Source organism: Sander vitreus, chromosome 11, assembly GCF_031162955.1.
Source record: "Sander vitreus isolate 19-12246 chromosome 11, sanVit1, whole genome shotgun sequence".
Classification (NCBI taxonomy): Eukaryota; Metazoa; Chordata; class Actinopteri; order Perciformes; family Percidae; genus Sander; species Sander vitreus.
Window position 1 is genome coordinate 15,376,871 of NC_135865.1, and position 16,651 is coordinate 15,393,521.

Genomic DNA, 16,651 nt, shown 5'->3' on the forward strand with positions numbered 1-16,651 from the left:
TAGAAGACAGGCCACAAAAGATGAACTTGCGTTGCTAAACAGACTTATTACAGATGATATTTTAAAAGAGTTAATTTATCTAACCTATAGGAGCTGCGTATGCAGAGGCCATTGCTACAGGTGAACTCATTGATGCCACAGGATCTACGTGAGCAGTTTTGATGTTCATCTAATGCGTCTGCACAGTCGGCGTCTCCATCGCACACCCAGTCACGTGGAATACATTTCCGCTGGGGTGGTTGGTTGTTCACACAGGTGAACTCTGCACTCGAACATGTGCGATTGCCTGGGGGAAAAAATAAAAAAATCGGGCAGGGGGATTTACAAGAAGTTGAATAATGATGGTGATGACCCAATGTCAACCTGCATTTTTGGAAAGCCAAACATTCCAAACTGTATTTCAAAACACGCAGCCATGACTTAAAAATGTTTATCCATCTAATGTGATTGATCCACATTGTTTGAAGTGAGTCTCCTACAGAGGCTCAGGCAGTGCTGAAGTTTTGAGCTTCAGGCACCTTATTGTTGGAGCAGACATTGGTGAGACATAAGAGTCTTGATCCACCCTGAGCCAGGATGCCAGAGAACGGAAACATGCACAAAGTAACGAGTGAGGCAGGAGAAATCAGGAATGTCAACTCCTTGGATTGGAGACCTTCTAGAGGAGACTAAGATGCCGGGCACTGACTGCCAGTGTCTCCCAAAACAACACTTCCCCAGTGGTGTGTATCCTAATCCATCAGCGTCCTGAATGATGTTAGGGTACGGGAAGCAGGAGGGGGGCAAAGTGGAGTGATAGGGAACAAGAGGAGATGAATTTGGAAGATGCAGAAAAGGATGAAGAAGAGGACAAAGAGAAAGAAAAAGTGGAAAGAGAGAAAGCAGAGGTAATGAAAGGATGCATACCACAATCATGCCTCTGGTCTTCGTCACTCATGTCGCCACAGTCATTGTCCCCATCACAGATCCAGGATGAGGCAATGCACCTGCCATCATCGCAGCGAAACTGATCTGTGTTGCAGGTTCTGACCAGTGTGACTGCAGAGACAAATCACATCACATTAAACTGTAGATAACACAGCACAGCACTGTTTTATTATCGTTTGCCAAATCATTTAAATTTAATATCAATTATTATCCCTTTTTTTCCTTTTTGTGATTATCTCAGGTACTTCCCCCACTGTTTTTCTACTAATAAGCAAGGCACATTACAACACTGGCAAAGCTTTCAAAATAGTCATGGCAACTCCACATTCCCATGCATGGTGAGCTATCTAAACAAAAGCCAAAGTGAGGCTCTGTAACCCCTGGTGGACAAAGGGAGGGGGAGGTGCTGTTTGTCAGAGGACACTGAGGGGTGTCACCACAGAGGAATGCAGCACACAATAGGAGGCCTGACTGACCACATCGTCAACAAAGAAATACACCACTGACTCACACTCTGCGCTACATCACTCACAGCACTCTCTCACAGCAGCACACAGATGCAGATTGGCGGACAGACACAAACACACAATAACCGAGCAGCTGATAATGGGGGGGGGGATGACACACAAAGCCAACAGGCCCGTTTTTGGGGGGATGAGAGAGTTGTGCAACACTCACTGCAGGACAGGGGTTCATCAGAGCCGTCTGCGCAGTCAGCCCCTCCGTCACAGTACCAGTGGGCGGGGATGCAGCGACCGCTGGAGCAACGGAACTCGCTCTGGGAACATGTAGATGTTGCTATGTGGAAGACGTAGAAAGGCATGGAATCAATTGGAGGACTTGCCAGGGTGGAAATTTTAGCATGCTGAAGGGGGGGGTGGGTGGGATAAACCTTGTCTGTTTCTGATTTTATATCCTTTCTCTAATAACTTTAGTTGGATTAAAACCCTGTTTTACGCACACTGAGCAGATTAAAATCTTGCAACATATCATACTCAAAATGATTTCTGCTTACAGACTCCAGTGGGTTAAATCCACACACAATTAATAATACAAGCAGTTTGTGCCAGTGTTTTTTTATTCCTGAGTGTTTCTTTGTAAAACCTTTTGGTTTTGTATCGTCTTATCGTGATGGTAAGGGCTGTATGATCAGTGCCATTCCTTGAACCTATAGAGTTGTTTTCAAAATCAGTCCCTATTTGCCACATAGTGCACTAAATATATATTTTTAAAATATATAAACATCAATATATTTATTGAGAGCCAGTGAGGAGCATTAACAACATCATGACACTGGAACTGGTACACCTAATTAGAGTGCAGCCATTATTAATGTTATTAATTACAACCGTGAAAAAGGCCTATTCAAGCCATTAATAGAGCGACGAAAATATTAATTTGCTTAAACAGGAAATAAAACACAATATTGTTTTAATCCTGAAAATGACTCACCACAGTGTGTAGGACTCTCGTCGCTCATATCCCCACAGTCGTTGTCTCCATCACACAGGTATGAACGTGGGATGCAGATGTTGGTAGACTGACATTTTGTGTGCTCTGGCTGGCAGGTTCTCTCCGCTAAGATAATCAGAAATTAGAACTGATATTTATTATAAGTACTAACCAATTTACCTCTGTTTGATTTCTGTGGCAAACTTAGGATACTCACGGCAGTTAAGTTCATCAGTTGTGCCGTTGTCATAGCAGTTGTTCATGCCGTTGCAAACATAGTCCTTTGCGATACAGCGGCCATTGTTGCAGGTGAACTCTGTGTTGGGGTCACACGGCCTGAACAGACAGCTCATCTCGTCACTACTGTCTCCACAGTCGTCATAGTGGTCACAGCGGTAGTGGTAGGGCACACATCGCCCATTGCCACAAGTAAACACTGTGGGCTCACAGGTGTGGAAGGCTGCCAATCAGAATCAAGAACATGTCAGAGCACTGGCCAATGGAGAGGCCTGAATACACATGCAGTGGAAGCTCATTTTACCTGACAGGGCAATAAAGGATGACAACAGCTGTGGGGCTGCATGCAAAGATATAAGCATATTGATTCATTTGTTAGTGTTCATTTGTTTTAAGACCTAGGAATTAGGTGCATGTCAATGGAAATGTAATTATGAAGTGCAAGCAGCATACACACCAACATAGTTGAAGTCAGGTTTTGCCCCTAAGAAATAATTTTGTTAAAGCAGAAACACATAACTTGTTAGTATTAGTGAAGGTAAAAGATATAGAATTGCATTTAATAGAGAAGAGAGTTCTGATTCACTCATGCAGGAGGTATAAGGGCTCTATGAGGACCGTTATGACTAATAATCAACAGTGAGATTTTATATAATTCAATAAAACACAAAACAATGAAAAAATGCAAAAAACTAAATTAATTCAAGCCCTTTTAAGAACACCCTACCACAGATTCTCTCCAACTCATCGCTGCCATCTCCACAGTCGTTGTCATTGTCACATTTCCACTGGGCACGAATACAGCGGCCATTCATACAGGTAAACTGGCCGGGCTGGCAGCGAGTCCCATTATCAGGGATACAGTGCTTGCTGTCAGCCAGGTACCAGCGGCCCTCTGATGGACACTGACACTCTGCTCCGTTGGGTCCTAACAAGATACAATTGCAGTTTTTACATTTAGTTGGGGTTTTCAACTACTGCACTAAAAAAATATTTCACTGAAAAAGGTGACAGCATGAAACAGCTTGTACCTGGTGTGCAGATGTGGCTGCAGCCTCCATTAAACTGCTGACATGGACTATCACACTGCTGCTGCTTCCTGCTGGCCAGAACATGGATATCCATTGGCCGAGATGGCAGGTTCTGAATCATGACCCTCAGGTCAGAACCATCGTGTTTGTTGGCCCGATAGATGCTGCGTGTGTTCCAGTCGGTCCAATAGATGAACTGGCCAAACATGGTCAAAGCAAAGGGGTAGATGGCTGTGCTGACGATGACTTCCCGATTGGACCCCGTGACAGAGGATCGCTCAATCTTCTGTCTGATGGCAGAGCAAAATAATGATAATAGCAGCAGTTTGACAAGGTAATAGAAACAAGTTTGTATATATTTCAGCAGTAGAATTTTTCAGATCTTACAAGCTGGCGTCTGCCCAATAGAGTCTCTCTTCTTCATAGTCCAGAGTCAGTCCATTGGGCCACACAAGACTAGTGTTCACAATCTCTGTTCTGAAGTTTCCACCCAAGGTAGCACGTTCAATCTTTGCATGGGTTCCCCAGTCTGTCCAATACATGTAACTGTGGAACATGGAAGGATTATGTTTTAAATCTCAGTTTAATCTAATGAACAAAGAGAGTGTGTGTTGTGATAGTCTTACCCCCTGCAGGGATCTAACATGATGGCCCTTGGCCTGGACACATGGGCAATAATTGTCCTTTGAGAGCCGTCCACAGACATGGAGCTGATGCTCTGGTTGACATAGTCACTGTAGTAAACTCTTCTGTTTATCCAGTCATAAGCAATGCCATCAGGAGCCCCCAGATCTGTCCAAACACAGGGAACAAAGCAACTTCAGCAATACCACTGGTATCCATTCCTACATAAATTTAAAAAAATCCAAGAGGAATAAATAAAAGTATATGTTGCGGAGTAGGGAAGTGCCAAACCTACCTGAAGCCACAACTACAGGGGCTGAGGTGGGAGAGGACAGGCTGATGTAGCTGATCTTGCTTGCTCCTGCGCCTGAGCTCTGTGTAAAGTAGATCCTCCTGTCTGTGAGGTCAAAATCCAGTGCCACTGAGGTACGTGGGACATTGACCACAGGGAAGGGCAATGCATGGTCCTCGGGGTTGAGGCGCAGGCTGCGCACGGTGCTCTCAGTCGTGAAGATAAGATAATCATCCCTTGACACCACACAGCTCTCGTTATCTACTGCGAGATTCCCAAAAGCGCAGCTGCATTTTTTGTTCTGGTTACCTGTGCCAGAACCTGGGAGTGCAAAGCAGAAGTGGGCACAGCCTCCATTAGCCTCTATGCAGGGGTTGTAGTTAAGCTCCTGGACAGTGACAGGCTGGGTGCGTTGGTCAAAGACAGTAACGTCCCTCAGCATGTTGACGTTGTCTCTGATGACAGCAGGCTGCTCTGTGCTGCCAGGCTGTTTGCTTGCTTGGAACACCTTCTTGAGGTTTCTGTCCACCCAAATGATACTACTCTCAAACACTGCGATTCCATAAGGAGTTGGGTAGCGGCTGCCATACCTGACTATCTCTGTCTCCCCTCCTTGAGGGTTGACTCGGGCTATCATATCCAGAGAATCATCTACCCAGTACACATAGCCAGTTTGCCAGTCCAGAGCGAGACCTCGAGGAGTAATAATCCCTGATGACACTAAAATTGTGCGGTTGGTGCCGTCCAAGAGTGCTCGCTCAATTTTGGGGTTCTGACCATAGTCAGCCCAGAACAAGAATCTGTTTTTGGGGTCCACTACAATGTGGCGTGGCATGTCCACCTGGGTCTTCAGCAGCACCCTGCGGAAAGTGGTGTTCAGGCGGAGCACCTCCACATATGTCTCAGTTAGGAAGGCGTTGGTGAAATACAGGTTCCCTGTGGAAAGAACCCAGTAAGCTCAGTGTTTAAAGTGGCATCACATATTTGTAAGACTTGAGAGCATCAGGTCATCAGTCACAAACTGCTAAGTATGACAGGTACACAATTCAAGTAGAAATTTTACTAGCTGACATTATGATGGTGTTATTAATATACAACAGATTTTCCGTTATGCCTTCAGTTATAATTATGCAATTATAAATGAGTAACAAGGAAACACTTTGTTGTGTCTGTAGCTGTCTTTGTTTTTCCAAAACTAGCTAATTAAATCGTCTTTTCTTGTCACCTCTGTGGGACTGATCTCCTTGTTGTGTTAGTCTGTCATTATGATAAAGCTTCTTAACTTTGACTCTAGCGGGCAGCCTGCTGCCTGAGGCATGTGTCATGCAGCAAATTCAAACGAGTCAGAATTTCTTTTGGTTTTCTGGTTTACATAAACAGATTAGGAGCAGTGTATTTATTCAGATACAATTAAACTCTTCTACGCTGTGGGAAAATTAGATGTTGCAGTTGCAAATGTAATATAATTCAGCGAGGTAAAAGGTATTGAATATGAGCACAGAATTAGAATATTAAAAAAAAAACAGAAGTGGTACAAATGTGGGACAATTAATAAAAACAACATGGAAATGACTCACTTGTCTAAATTATATATACTGTAGACTATATACACTTGCCAGCATTTTTAACAGAGAGGAAAACAACAGCCAGTGTAACTGGCTACAATATCTTTTAAAATATAAGGGTAGGATGCTTTTCATGTTTTTTTCAATTTCAGAACCAACACCTCCAACAGCTGACTGAGATCCTCTTTTACCTGCATCTAAAGTATTTAAATGTGTATAAAAATAGAATGACTTATGTAAAAATTAGAGATGCAACCAGGAGGGCACTGAATGGATGTATAACAAAGATCCTAAAACACATTTGTGAGCTGGCACAATAGCTTACCTGCAGCCCAGTCCACAGCAATGCCTCGTATCCCGTTGCGTCCTATTCCAGATGTTACTACACTATGTAATCCAGAGCCATCCGGCTTGATCCGTCTGACCCCATTTTGTGCGGCCACAGTGCTGCTGAAGTCACACCAGTAGATGAAACCAGAAGCCATGTGTACATCAATGTGTAAAGCATTACGGCCTGTAGGAGGATAACCTCGTCATTATTGTTACTTCAAAGACAAGAACCATATCATGAACATTTGATATTCAGTTACTAGTGACATGTCAGTTATTCAGTTTATTATTCCACCTAAACTCAACTTTTCCTTTTAGACTTGTATTTGCTCAAGATTTAAAAAAACAAAACTCAAATAAATGTATCCTATGAAGCATGCAGTACAGTAGTAGGTAATTTATTAGAATCACTGACCTCTCCCAGCCACAGGCACCATGGCCTCAGAGTGGTCTGCCCCTTCCAGACTGAAGCCTTTGATTGCAGACAGAGTGGAGATGACAACATAGGACTGGTAAGGAGTGCAGGTCCTGTTGTCAGCATTAAGTTTAAAACCTGTGGCGCATGCACAGGTAAACAGACCTTGCGTCCGAGGCAGGCAGAGTTGCTCACACACTCCCATATTGTTGGTGCAGCCATTGGAGGTACCTGCAGACGCTTAGTTTGTGGAGAGAATACAGTATGATGAACAAAAGCAAAAGCAAAAACAAGCTAAACACAGACAGCAGTGAATGAGGAGGTTGATGTCTCCTTGTGTTACTCACTTTCTCGATAATGTACTTTCAGAACTCTGAGTCCAGAAACATTGTCTCGCAGCACAACCCTGTTGGCCCCCGTGGACTTGTCCACACGCTCTATGACCTCAAAGTTGCGGTCAGTGAAGTAGAGGTAGTTTTGATAGACAGCCACACCCCAAGGGTGAGACAGGTCTGTCACTATGGTGATGCGGTTACTCCCATCTGGATCCCCACGCTCAATCTGTGGAGATCACATGCCAGACAGGCATTCAAACGTAGTATGTTCATTTTGTACAATCACCAAGATTAGCATAAAGTTGCATACATTTGAGAACCTTATAGAATGAACAAATGGTGACTCCTGAGAGCTAAGAGAGCTAAGACCCACCATGCCAGTGCTTGTAACAGCCCAGTACAGCTTGTTCTCTTGGATGTCCACAGTGAGAAATTCAATGTGATCTAGGTTGTTGGTGAACAAGGTTACAGGGTTTAAGCCATCCATGTCTGCAGATGCCACCTTGGCAGGGATGCCACTCTCTGTTCCCTGGTCCGTCCAGTACAGTTTGCTTAGAGGACATTCAAGAATGGAGGTTAGGGTTTGGTTCTCGAACATTTACAATATAGTCATGGATCTCTATGCTTATTACTTTTAATAGCCTTGCATACACTTTATAGTCAAACCACCAAGACACAAATTGTCGCTGTTAGGTGAAAAACTTTCATCTCCAAAATATTAACTTTTCAGGAACTTAGAACATCAGCCTCTTCTGATTTCCTTCATTGGATTATCAACGCTTTTTATTAAGGTAGAAATTTCTCTCAACCCACAGAGGACCAGGTCATTTGTGAGGTCTTTCAACACTGATTATGGTCATGTTAACCCCAAATCAGAGTTGAGAGCAATGTCTTAATATTAGAGTGAGAAGGGATGGCTTTGAAATGTCTTTATTGTTTGTTGAATGTACTCTATTGTACGTTTCTGTGGTTTGAGTGTGCAGTCTGGTATTCAGTAGCACTGGTTTGAGTTCTCTCTAGAGGCAGAGCAGATGCCGATTCGGAGCTCAGTAGCTGTGGGGATGAGTGGCCGTGCCAGGACTGTGTTAAATGGGGCTTACCCACGTGCAGGGTCCACTGCGATGCCAACAGGACTGCCAGCGCCAGTTGGAGAGCCGTTATTTGTGATGAGAGTTTTCCTGTACTGTATGTCCCCTCTCAACTTCAAAACCTGGCCGAGTACAATCACAAACAGGTTAAGTTGTTGTACAACATAAGTGTGTTGTGACACTGCCCTTACACTCATTTTCTGTTTTCCTATTAAGAGTGTAATGACACAAAAGTATTGATCTTAGTTTAAGTCAGTAATGATAAAAAACAACAATAGGACAAAGTATTATTTGTCTTACCTCAATAGACTGTGTAGCTGGATTGGTGTAGTACAGGTTCTCTGTTATCCAGTCCAAGGCCAGGCCGACAGGGGAGCCAAGGATGGCCGCAGGGGCAAACTCTGTCCTGTTAGTACCATCTGACTTCACCCTGTGGATCTCGCCCTGGTGGACAAAGAAAGACAGATTAACCTCACCCACTGCTGAGTGAGTTGAGTGAATCTTGTGTTGTGTTTTCCCAGCATGTTTTAATTGAGTTTTTATTGTGTATTTTATAGTTGTCTTTGGAGGACACTCAAGTCCTGAACTGAACTGTGACAGGACAGTAACTCACCGGGTGCTCCACCCAGTAGATGGTCTGTTCATTGTCATCAAAGTCAACATCATAGCCATTGTGAAGCCCAGCAATAGGGACCATAGCATCATTACTCTTGTCATCTGGGTTTAAGGATATGCCATAGATGATGCTGTCTCTCACAACCACCAGGAAAGGATCTTCAACTACAAGTAGAAACGATAATGCAAAAGCAGTGAAAAAACAGGGACTAAGAATGCCTTTACAAACTGCTCTTCCTACAGTAAAACAACAAGCAAAAGCTTTGTCACTGGGACTTGTAATTTCTAAACAAAATACTCATAATCTAAAACTAGACTTTTCCTCAAAGCTATGAATTACTTAGTACTTAGTTACGTAAAAAATTCTTAAACAGAGCTAGGAAACCATGTTTCCTGCATATGGATTTTGCCCATGGTAATCCGAAACTAAAATGTGCTTTCAGTGTATAATACCTGGTGCAAAATAGGGGTTTTGAGCTAACAGGCCTTTATCTATAAAGTGTGGTGAAATTTGTTTCGACAATATGATTTGCTTTGTCATCAGAGATTAGAATCGATGAATGGTTGTGGGGCATTTTCATTCTTGGATAATCGTTGGCCTCAGGGGGAGTCTGCGTTCTGCTTGGCTTGAATGGGCTGAAACCTGAGATGAGTTAAGCTGTTGACTAAAGGGGGACTCCTTGGACTTTGAATTAAAGGTCCCTTGTCTCCTTCAGACCTTGAAAGACACACTTATATGATTCTTAATATTTATGACTGGAACAGCAGTTTACAAGAGAATCTAAATGGAAGACTGTTGACAAGGACCTGGATTAATCTATAATACGAATAGTGTTTTCAAAGATTTCTCCTCTTACCAACATTGCGATGGCTGCAAATAAAGCGTGCCAAAACCATCGTTTCCACAATAACAGGTTTGCTCTTTTACAACAATAACCACAGCTAAGATAATTTCCTTATGAGTACATCAACTTATCAACTCCATCTGACCCAACTTCCTTTTTCATCAAACTGAGTGTTGAGTGTTTTCCTCCATTTGGCAGGATGCATACCTCTGGTGCAGGTGATTTGGTCTGTTGCCAGTGTCCAGCCTGAGGGACAGGCACACGAGTAGTAACTCGGTTCCACAGCAGAAAGCAGGCAGATATGAGTGCAGGGACTCCTCAAGCAGTGATTTTCACCTAAGAATTGTCAAACCACACAAACACACATGCGTACCCACAAAGAGTCAACAGAGTAATCTCCACAGGATCTCTAGGATTATTCTTAAATGTATTTACAAAAACAATAGACCTGCTGCATATTGGCATCATTATCAATATACAAGAACTACCAAACCAATTTAGTCACAATCAACATCGGCTAATACTGATGCAACAGAGATTTGTTGATATAGAATATCTTTGCCATACCTGTTGGCTGCCTGGCTGGGTGTACTGCCACCAAACCCATGGGCTGAGGGAGGTTGAAAAGCATCACTGTCTGGTTCTCCCCATGCCACTTATGGGCTCGCATCACACGGTTGATGTATCTGTCGGTCCAATACACAAAATCCTCAAAAATGGTAATTGCGTGGGGATGTTGTAGTACCTTTTCACAGAGAGTAGCAAAAGAAAGAAATTGTGTCTTACACATGCTATTCAGAAGGAAATTGAATGTGCTCTGTTCAGATCTCTACAGATGAGTTTCTTTCTCGTACACTCACCAGGTCACTGGCCAGGACTTGCTTTCTGTTGTTGCCGTTATAATCGCAGTAGTCAATGAAATCCAAGTAGGCATCAGCAAAGTACAACAAATTATTTGGATAGTCTATGGTTAGACCGTTGGGCCAGTACAGCTTGTTGCTTATGATAACAGTCCTCAATTTCCCGTCCATGCTGGCCCTCTCAATGCGGGGGTTCCTGCCCCAGTCGGTCCAGAACATAAGGTGAGCACTGCAAAACAAACGCTTGTCTTTTAACACCAACTGCTTTCATAATAAAAAGTGGAGACCATAACTACTTAACTGAATTAAGCTAATAACTACATTACATTTCAGGATTTAAAACAAACTTGTTTCTAAGTACGTCACTGACCTGTCTCTTGGGTCTAGCACTAGGCCTCTGGGGTTGGTGACATTTTCACTGACTAATACAGTGCGGTGGGTGCCATCCAGTTTTGACACTTCAATAGTCTCCAAGACGTAGTCAGTCCAGTATAAATTCCTGCCCACCCAGTCCACTGCAAGGCTCTCTGTTACAGTCACTCCACTGTCAAATATCTGTCCACAAGAGACTCATTCATAGTTAAATATGTTAAAAAAAAAAGAAACCATGTTTAAAGCTGGGGTTAAACACAAAACATTTTAGTGCAATATATCTGCGGTGACAAAAAGGAACAAACCAACTCACCACAGTTCTGTCACTGCCATTTTTGTTAGCACTCCAGATTCTGTCTTGGCTTGTGTCGGACCAGTACACACGGTCAGTGACCGAGTCAAAATCTAGGGCCACAATGTTGCGTCCATCTCGAACCAGTGAACGGATTACATTGGGCTGAGTGGTTATGTCATCTTGCACAATCTGATTACGACTGGCCACTAGCAAGAACGCCTGACGAGAATCTGTGAACAGACATCAAATCGCTGTTACCTATTTTTCATGTCCATTCTCATGCTAATTAGAGCACTTATCAGCTTTTCAACTTTTCAACAGCTATTCAACCCCAACTATACAACAGGACTGTTAAATAGACCCTACTCAAATGGCAATCCTTAGGGAATGCACTTTTGTCCAAATAATGACCTATTGTATTGCAAAGCCTTTCAGCATGTTATCTGTGTGGAAGAGGAGCTCATGTCAGGCACGCTCCCCATAAACAGTCCTTTGTTGGTGATTATGTCCTAATTACACCAGTGATGGCCAGTGAGTGACATATGTTATTTGTCTTATCTAAAGAAATCAGAGCAGCAAGGAGAGACATGGGAGAAGAAAGACGGTATGTCAGTCTCCCAGTCTGGTGGAGTGCCCAACAGCCAGCACAGCAGAGGCATCATCTTGACAACCATGTCACTGTAGTGATGATAATTGGCCTAGTTCCTAAATTACTGCATTATGAAATTATTTATTATTATTATTTACAACTACCACGGGAGCTATATGTTCCATGCACAGATGGTTTAAGTCATTTCACTCCTCACCTGAGGCTTTGCAGGTACGCTGGTCTACTTCGAGAGTGTAACCATCCTGGCAGTGGCAGCGGAAAGAGCCTCTCTCATTAAAGCAGTGCTGGCTACATAATCCAGGGGGATTACACTCATCTACATCCTCACAAGTTTTGGAGTCATTGCTCAGTTGATAACCCACAGGGCATGTGCACTGGGCCCCAAACGGCCCTTGGATACAACCGTGGGTGCAGCCAGCATTGTTGTCCGAACAGCTCTCCTGATCTGAGTTGAAAGCGGGAAAAGCACAATTTAGAACCCAAACATGGAAATTAAACCAAGTAAATGATAACTCATACAACCCAAACACAAAATCTACCAAATTATGTAATTACTAAACATGTTCCAATGATCGTTAATAAACAACAAAGCACTAACTACTTCAGTTAGTGTCTTAGAAGTGCTACTCTGAGCCAGAACTATTTTGTTATGTATATTTGTGGACAATTACAATTATTATATTCACCACACAGACTATATTGACCACAATTGTTTTGTGTTTGATTATGTTTTGAAACAAATCTACGAATATCAAAATAGTACATAAATGTACTATTTGTTGAAAATGAATCAAAACTACTTGCAGCATTTCTAACAATGATTGAGAGTTTGTTCCTACCTGGCAAAGGCTCGTCTGAAAGTAGTGAGAAAGGAAAATCACAGATCATTTTCATGTTAATACAGGTCAAATCACACACATGCATGATTTGAACACAAGAATCCAAAGACAAACAGGCAACATTCAACACAAAATCCCTGTAAAATAAAGTCCAGGTTTACAGCATACTAGGAGAATGTCAAATTAAACAAAATCAGTGGAGACTTCGATCCTGTTTGCCATGTGGAAATTCAATTGAATTTGTGGAGACCAGCCAATGTAGAAATGTAATAAAACAATCAAGTATTTGTGAAAGACAAAGAACATGCTCCAGGCTGACAAAAACAGCGGGGATCAGACTTACTGCAGAGAGGAGACTCATCTGCACCATTGGGGCAGTCAGGAGTGTTGTCACACACTGTGGTGAGGTTGATGCACAGACTGTGGCCTGGACACTGCCACTGCCAGCTCGGACATCGGAAAGGCGGCGTGGGACAGTCTCTTTCATCGCTCATGTCCCTGCAGTCGTTGTCCCCATCACAAAGCCAGCTACGTAACACACAGTTTCCATTGTCACAGCGAGCCAGTGAAGAGGGGCAGGTGCGAGGTGGGCAGGCATGGTGTTCGTCGCTGCCATCCTCACAGTCTGGATGACCATCACACTCCCAGGTAGACGGTACACAGCTCCCGTCTGACTGACACTGGAACTCGCTCTCATGGTGGCACATCCCTGGGGGCCTAGTAGCTGAGGTACAACAACCCAAAGACACGTTAGCACAGTCCAAAATTAGAGAACATTTAAATCAACCTTGTACATAATTATGCATGACTGAGTAATGCTTAAGTAATATGTCCCATGACCAAAGGCAGGATTAAAATACTTACGACAGCCTTGCTCATCTGAGCGATCACTGCAATCAAAGACTCCATCACATCGGTAGTAGGAGTTGATACACTGGTGACCACTGGAGCACTTGAACTCATTCAAAGTGCAGTTGTAGACTGAAAAATCCAGTTGAGTATGTTAACCTGATATTTAATATGCAGTTTTGTATGTATGCTGAGCTCAATTGTTGTGCAACACAAGTAATGAGATCAATAAACTAAGAGGCTTAGCAAATGCTTGTTGAATTTTACAGCGCGTTCAATTGACCTCTACAACTTCTTAAACATGTTTAGCTGGTATGTACAAACAGGCCGTTGCTCAAGAATGAATGAATAACAAATTAATTTAGTTATTCTTTATTGGGAATTAGCATATAAAGCTCCAATTCACAATATTTTAAAGTGAGAAGCTGGTCTGAAGCAAGTTTACAGTTAGGTCATAGGAAAGTCTACAGTACAAGGTTAAGAGACCTGATGTAAATAGATCTGATCAGCAACTACTTTCAGTATAAAATACAATCAGAATGACATTTAATAGATTTTATCAAATACAGACTTGTGTAAAAAGACTTGATGTGTTATAAGTGAGCACCGGTGAGACCAGCGACTATAAGTACGTCCAGGGAAAACTGTAAGATACTCACTGCATCCCTGCTCGTCCGCCCCATCCACACAGTCCCTGTCCCCATCACAGACATAGTTGGGGTCTATGCAGCGGTGGTCTGGACACTGAAACTGTCCTGGATTGCATGTGCTTCTCAGATCTGTCAATACACATTGTTAGACAATATAATCTATGAGCTAAGTTAGTTTCAAGTAATTTTTGTTTTTTAGAGGAACAAAAAATATGTTTCTATAAGTAGCTGATTATTGGCAACTGTGTACTATTGGGTCCACAGCAGATTCAGTGTAGTTAAAGCCATACATCTTTTTCTGAGTAACCCATTTTCCTAATAGAGACATAGGTGGGACCTTCAACATATGCACATTGTCTAACTTCTATAGAGATACTCACGGCAGTCAGCTTCATCTGAACTGTCCCCACAGTCGTTATCAGTGTCACAACGCCAGGTATGTGGGACGCAGCGGTGGTTGGCACAGGTAAACTGATTAGCAGGGCATGTTCCAGGCACCTGCGTAGGGCAGTTGTACTCATCGCTGTTATCAAAACAGTCATTGTGCCCGTCACAGCGCCATCTTGCAGGCACACATTGCTTATTGGCACAGGTGAATGCAGAGGGGGAGCAAGTGTTGTCTGAAAAAAAGAGATGACGATCTTAATTAAAATATCATAATATTAAACTGAATTTGAAAAAAACCCAGGGGCATGAAATTGTTTTTACTCTGGTCAGGTCGGGCCAGTATAATAGACTAGATTTTCAAAAAAGCTTTACTGTTAATTCCACAGTTGACTTCGTCACTGTTGTCATGGCAGTCATCAACACCATCGCATCTGTAGCTGTTTGGGACACATTTTCCGTTGCCACAGGAGAAGGAGTTGGCTCCGCACTGCAGCGTGGGGGGCTCGTTGGAAGGGTCTTCTACACATGTCTGGTGGTTGGGCAACAGCTTCATGCCATACGGGCAGCCACACACCCTCTGTAAGTTTGGGGCTGGGAAGCAAAAGTGACTGCAGTCTCCATTAGGATTTGTCTGCCTGTTGCAGAGGTTGGAACCTGAGAAGGAGAGTGGAGCATAATTACCTGGAATATGACTGACAAGTGTGAGTCTTAGCTACGCATGAACAGTGGAGTGAGAAGAGCAGTGAATAAAGCTACTGACCAATCTGGGAGTTGGAGTTGAAAGACTTGACATGCATGATGTGGCTGATTCCTCTTCTGATAATGACCATCTCCCCACCATCGGTCTTGCGCACACGTACAATGCCACCCAGGCGCCAGTCAGTGAAATATGCATAGCCTTCCAGGGACAGGAGCAAAATACCAAAGCTCAATTAGTTTAACTTTCATCACCTCCCTGGTAACAGTATTTGCTCTTCTGACAGGCCATCATTAAAACAAGAATGGCAAACCACAGTTCAAGTCAACGGCAGTAATATGAACTCCCTCTTTATTTAAATTGAATACATGATCCTGTACTGCAGCTTGTTGTTTATTCCAGGACTTTTTACCTTCAAAAATGGTGAGACCAAATGGATGGGAGATCTGGGTTATGCGGCCCAAAGAAATCCTGTTCTGTCCGTCAAAATTGCTGTGCTCAATTTTGTCAAAGAAGGCATCCACCCAATACAGACGCATTAAGCTGAGTGGAAATCAAATCAGAGAGCAAGGGTTTAAAATAAGCACAGCCACAAAAAAGCAGTTCGTAGCATATTCTTTTTTTTTTTTTAAATATTAATTTTGTGTAAAACAATAATAAAAGAAATACATTAATGGTGAAATGGTGTATCGTGGGACTGTTGGCTTTTTAGGATGTTTGACTCACTTCCAGTCAATAGCTAGGCCATTTGGCCAGCCAAGAGTTGTGTTTACAATAGACAGGGCATGTGACCCGTCACCCCAAGCCCTCATAATCTTCGCTGGCCGGTACCAGTCCGTCCAAAAAATATACCTGTCAAAGACAAATAAACAACGAGCATCACTGTCATATTACATTACACTCAAAAATGTGCCCACTTTGAATACTTTGAAATATCAACTGTACCTGACTTGGATTTTATTTTGGATACTTCCACATTGTAGAGCTTTTCTGTTTAAGCCAACTTCTTAGTGTTTGCTACAATACTGCCCTTCACGCTGAACTAATCTGAGCTGTGGGACACCGAGGCCTTATGACTTTGAGGCTGTTGGAAATAAAAGCTTGTTCTAAATAAGGATCCTTTTATCAGGTGGGGGGGTTTATTTTTCTTTGAATGGTTGAACACATCTTAAGATTGCTTACCAGATATACATGTCTGGTTTTACAGAAACTTCCCTATTCCTATCTAGTCTAGTTTGAATCCCACTGAATCCCTACAAACCTCGAAAGTGCTTTTTTTTTTTAAATAGTTTTAATTTTATAATGTATAAAAAAATACCAATATTTGCCTCAAGGA

At 42.8% G+C, this 16,651-nt stretch overlaps 1 protein-coding gene across 1 annotated transcript in view; it reads right to left on the reverse strand.

Moving 5' to 3' along the window:
• lrp2a (low density lipoprotein receptor-related protein 2a) overlaps nt 1-16,651 on the reverse strand; it is a 48,842-nt gene that overhangs the window by 15,853 nt on the left and 16,338 nt on the right. Inside the window, 32 exon segments of the mRNA XM_078261830.1 lie at nt 85-286; nt 907-1,038; nt 1,606-1,725; nt 2,380-2,505; nt 2,597-2,839; nt 3,344-3,544; nt 3,648-3,937; nt 4,035-4,193; nt 4,274-4,439; nt 4,567-5,499; nt 6,454-6,642; nt 6,874-7,113; nt 7,221-7,434; nt 7,582-7,759; nt 8,309-8,418; nt 8,597-8,740; nt 8,910-9,076; nt 9,964-10,092; nt 10,324-10,501; nt 10,617-10,845; nt 10,987-11,171; nt 11,302-11,513; nt 12,090-12,338; nt 12,733-12,747; nt 13,076-13,456; nt 13,597-13,713; nt 14,241-14,360; nt 14,612-14,851; nt 14,991-15,272; nt 15,379-15,516; nt 15,728-15,858; nt 16,042-16,167. Coding sequence (XP_078117956.1) covers nt 85-286; nt 907-1,038; nt 1,606-1,725; nt 2,380-2,505; nt 2,597-2,839; nt 3,344-3,544; nt 3,648-3,937; nt 4,035-4,193; nt 4,274-4,439; nt 4,567-5,499; nt 6,454-6,642; nt 6,874-7,113; nt 7,221-7,434; nt 7,582-7,759; nt 8,309-8,418; nt 8,597-8,740; nt 8,910-9,076; nt 9,964-10,092; nt 10,324-10,501; nt 10,617-10,845; nt 10,987-11,171; nt 11,302-11,513; nt 12,090-12,338; nt 12,733-12,747; nt 13,076-13,456; nt 13,597-13,713; nt 14,241-14,360; nt 14,612-14,851; nt 14,991-15,272; nt 15,379-15,516; nt 15,728-15,858; nt 16,042-16,167 — 6,546 coding nt within the window.